The 4,495-nt window shown below is 34.2% G+C and overlaps 1 protein-coding gene across 1 annotated transcript; it reads left to right on the top strand.

Annotated features, from left to right (window-relative positions):
• The first annotated feature begins 648 nt into the window (after positions 1-648).
• On the top strand, positions 649-3,924 carry LOC106770143 (histone-lysine N-methyltransferase, H3 lysine-9 specific SUVH5-like). The gene is made up of 3 exons (XM_014655967.2): positions 649-729; positions 1,574-2,917; positions 2,991-3,924. The coding sequence occupies exons 2-3, from the start codon at positions 1,576-1,578 to the stop codon at positions 3,260-3,262; spliced, it is 1,614 nt and encodes a 537-aa protein (XP_014511453.1). The 5' UTR covers positions 649-729; positions 1,574-1,575; the 3' UTR covers positions 3,263-3,924.
• The last annotated feature ends 571 nt before the right edge of the window (positions 3,925-4,495 follow it).

Here is a 4,495-nt window from a genome sequence, read left to right as displayed (position 1 = left end):
AAAATATCTGAACAATAATGTAAATCTTTATAAATAATAAAAATAAATAAATTAAATGTAGCACCTTGGAAATAAACCGATATCCTAAATAGTTGTCAAGAAAACAGTTAATTTCCCACATTACACAACCATAAAAGAAAATCATGAATACATAAGTGTGTATTAAAATTTATTGTTTGAATACTAAAACCCACTCACATAATTAAACATTCTTAACTTACTCTCTTAATTATATTTATTCATTTGTCATTTCATTTTTATAAACAAAATGAGTTTATTATTATTTTCTGAAATTCTTTACCATTAAAATAAATTTGAATATATATTTCTTATAAATAACATTATAATTTAGATCTAATACAAATATTAGAATCACTAAAAGAATACTTTAAGAAACTTCTATAAAAAAAAATAAAGAATAATATTTTTAGTAATTAAATTTATACAAGTAATTATTAAGTTTTATAACTCATCATTTCTATAACTTACCTAGAACTCATGAAATTTTGATTTTAAAAGAAAAAAGTTAACAAAAAAATTATTTAAATTAAATGCATCATAATGTAAGTCTCTGTCGTAACCTCGCATTTCGTTCAAAATGTTAACAATTTTATATTTAATAAATAACTGCACAGCTGAAACGTGACAGTAGGTTCTCTCATCATCTTGGTCGTTTCTTTCTCCGCTACAGTGCTGAGCAAGTTTTGTTCTTTCAAGCATTTAAGAAGGGTAATGACTCTTTTCTCGTTTCAATTCTTTCCAAGTTTTTATTTCCATTTTCTCTGTCTTTATTTCATCAACAAATAGCAAAAAGGTGTTGATTTCACGGGTGCTTTTCTTCATTTTTTCTTCTTTGGTCAGCTTCTTTCTTTGCTTGTTTTTCTTCGTTTTCATGGGGGTGGTTTCTTTCTTGTTTTCCCCTAAGTTTTTGCTTTTTCTTCACTTAGTTTATGAGTTCTGCATCTTGTTTCTCTGTATTGTGCTTTGCATGTCCTTGTTGCTGGAAAGTTAGTTCCTTTAAATGTGTTTACTCTGTATGAATTATTTTTCTGCTGTTTTTCTTTTCAACTTTACTGCTCATACTTCTCAAGCAGCTCTTTTTTAATTGTTCTCTTAGAAGTTTTTGTTTCTGTGATTTTTCAAGTTCTGTTTCTCTGCACTTTCTGAGAAATTAACTTTTCATCACTCTAAACAAGGTATGAAGTTTTTGTTTTCACGGTTTCTCAATTTTCATTTTGCATCAGTATTATTTTGTACTCGAATCCTCCAGTATTCTTTAATTTTCTACATTCGAATCCTTCCATTACTGTAAAAAAAAGCTTTCAGCATTTGCATTCTCATCAGTCATGGATTAATGTTTTTTTCTTCATATATATATATATATATATATATATATATATATATATATATATATATATATATATATATATTTGTTTTAAACAGTGGGTATGTGATTTTTGTTCCTGTTATTTGTTCATTCTACATGGTTTGGAAACCGTTCTTTTAAGTTGTTGTGTTACCCTTGATGGATATTTCTGATGCGAAGTCTCTTTCTTTTAAATTGGGTGTGCAGAAATGAATGCTTCAAAGTCCTCAGTGAAAAGGCATGAAGGTTGCTCCCGTAGCCCTTCCTCTGGCAAAGAATTGAGTGAAGTGTTTGTGAAACGCAGGAAGGTGAGTCGAGCATTGGGAACATTCAGGAACTTGGTCGACAAACTAATGCATCAGTACAAAGTGTACGAACCTGAGAATCCTAGGGCTAAGAATAAAGCTCTGATGGAAGCAGCAATGACAATGAGAAGAGAACATCAATGGGAGAATACTCAAAAGTGCGTGGGACATATACTTGGAATAGATGTGGGTGATATTTTTCAATACTGGGTTGAACTCAATGTCATTGGCCTCCATAGGCAGTTTTGGCATGGAATTGATTATAAGATAATGGACAACAGCTTGTTTGCCACAAGCATTGTCGTAACAGATCGCTATGATAATACTAGAAGATCTAATGGTACCTTGGTTTATGAAGGTGAAGGAGGAAATCCTGCCGTTGGGAAAAATGTTTCACTTCGTGATCAAACCCTGGAAGGAGGAAATTTGGCACTTAAAAATAGCATGCAAGCTAGAAGTCCAGTGAGAGTTATATTCAAAGTTTGTGGAAAGTTTGATGGTGCATTCGGTTACAGTAACAATAATTCTCATTATTCATATGTTTATGATGGTTTGTATTTGGTGGATACAATGAACATAGAAAGAGGGAGATATGGAAAGCTTGTGTTCAAGTTTGGACTGAATAGAATTTTAGGACAACCTGAAACTTGTGTTTCCCTTAAGGACCATGGTGAAAATTCAAGGCAACTTGCAAATTTTGGTCCTAGGAAGAAACTCAAGCCGAAAGTCTGTGTTGCCGAAAAGGAGGTTGTTCGAGTTAAAGATCTTTCAAATGGTCGGGAGAAGTTTACTATTAGGGTGGTGGCTCCAATTGATTATGTTCAGCTACCCACATCCTTTGATTATGTTGTAAGTAACATTTACTCACAGAAGTTCGAGCAGACAATTCTTTGTGGCTGTGATTGTGCTGATGGGTGTGTTGACAAAGAAAATTGTGTCTGCTTCAGGAAGAAAAAGGGTAGCAAAATGCCGAATGGTTCTAATAAAAGACTTGCCTCTGAGATGGAATCATCACTTATATATGAGTGTGGCCCATATTGCAAGTGCTCCTCTTCTTGCATCAACCGAGTAACTCAGAATGGTATTCAGTTTCAGCTAGAAATCTTCAGGACCGTAGAGAAAGGTTGGGGTGTTAGAACACGCTCTTTCATTCCCTCTGGAAGCTTTGTATGTGAGTATATTGGAGAAGTCAGTGACTATATGGAGGCTAGATGGAGGCTAGATAATGACTATATATTTCACATGGGTATGTTCATGATGGAAGCTTTCTTTTGTTGTGTTTGGATTTAATGTAACAGTTTCAGTCTCTTTTTTTGCAGGTGTTGGAAAGGTCTTCATCAATGCAAGCAAATGTGGAAACGTTGGAAGATTCATAAATCATAGTTGTGCTCCAAATCTCTGTATCAAAGATGTTATGTATGATCGCAGTGACAAGAATCTTCCTCACAAAATGCTGTTTGCTTTAAAGGACATTCCTGCTGGTAGAGAGCTGACTTATGACTATAATTCCTTCAATGGAAAATTTATCAAGTGTAGGAGTAATAGCTGCTGCTGTGGAACACCGGAATGCAATGGACAGATCTACATTTAAAGGTGTAAATTTTTAAACTGTCTTTTAGTTCTGCTTTTTATGGCACTGTTGATATGCATACATTACATATACTGGCATCATTATTTCATATGTATAAGGTGGTGCTCAGTATGTCAAGGATGCACGTATGTCTAATGTAGTGTTGTGTCTACTAAGGGAACTTGGAAAAGGAGAAGTCTGGTTGATGACTTTTTTACATAAAGTTGTCATTGAATCTCTTATAGTAATATTCATGTTCAATTGTCTTGACACTTACACGTCATCTTGGAAAATGTGGTTGATGATTTCTGCTCTATTGGCAGAAGCATGGTTGTCAAAATCATGATTTAGAGCGTAAGATGATACGAGTAAATTCTTGATTTGGATTACCGTGTTTTTTCTGTTATTCTTCTTGGAAGAGCAGATAGATCGTGTTTGAAAATTTTATGTCTAGGATGTGAATCAAAGGGTGTCTTGCTAGCTTTTATATTCTCCCATATTCACTTCCCACAGTAATATGCTTAGTTACTTAGAAATAAGAATCATATGCTTGAATTTAGTTAGTTTATATTTTTTTTTTCTTTTTTATTCTTAATGTGCCTTTGCACGTCACCCTTGCGTTGAAAAAAGTTGCCTTGATGCTTGCACATTATCGTTATTGTTTTTAAGTGCAACAAAACAAAATGACAAGCTAGGCACACGGATGAAATTGGAATTTGGAAGCTTATAGTTGAATTTTAGTAAACTTGTTTTTGTTAGTCACATTTAAGTAGAGTTATCCCACACGGTCTAAGTAAAAAATGTTTCTAGGACCAAAAAGCTCATAGGATAGAAAAGTCCATGTAAAAAAAACTCACATGATCACAATAACAACGAAAGTCTTATGGTCAAGCTGAGTTAGTCTCGGTCGAGGGTTAAGTCGAGTCGGCTTGGACAAAAGGTTAAGTTGAGTCAGTTTAGACAAAAGGCTGAGTAGACCCGAACAAAGGATCAAGTCAAGCCAGTTTAGGTCAAAAGTCGAGTCGATTTAGTATGTCGAGTTGAGTTTGTCTAGAGAGAAGGTTGAGCCAAGTTAGCTAGAGTCAAAAGTTGAACTTGGTAAGCTTGGATTGAAAGTTGAGCCTCCATTGTGGTTGATGTTCAAGCCTACTTGGCTTCGGTAGAAAGTCAAGCCTAATTTGGGCTAAGCAAAAGGTTAAGTCGAGCTGGCCTATCTTGGGAAGAAGGTCAAACAAAGTCGTTTATGATTGAAGG

Source organism: Vigna radiata, chromosome 8, assembly GCF_000741045.1.
Source record: "Vigna radiata var. radiata cultivar VC1973A chromosome 8, Vradiata_ver6, whole genome shotgun sequence".
Lineage (NCBI taxonomy): Eukaryota > Viridiplantae > Streptophyta > Magnoliopsida > Fabales > Fabaceae > Vigna > Vigna radiata.
The sequence above is the reverse complement of the archived record's forward strand: the minus strand, read 5'-3'. Positions and strand labels throughout refer to the sequence as shown.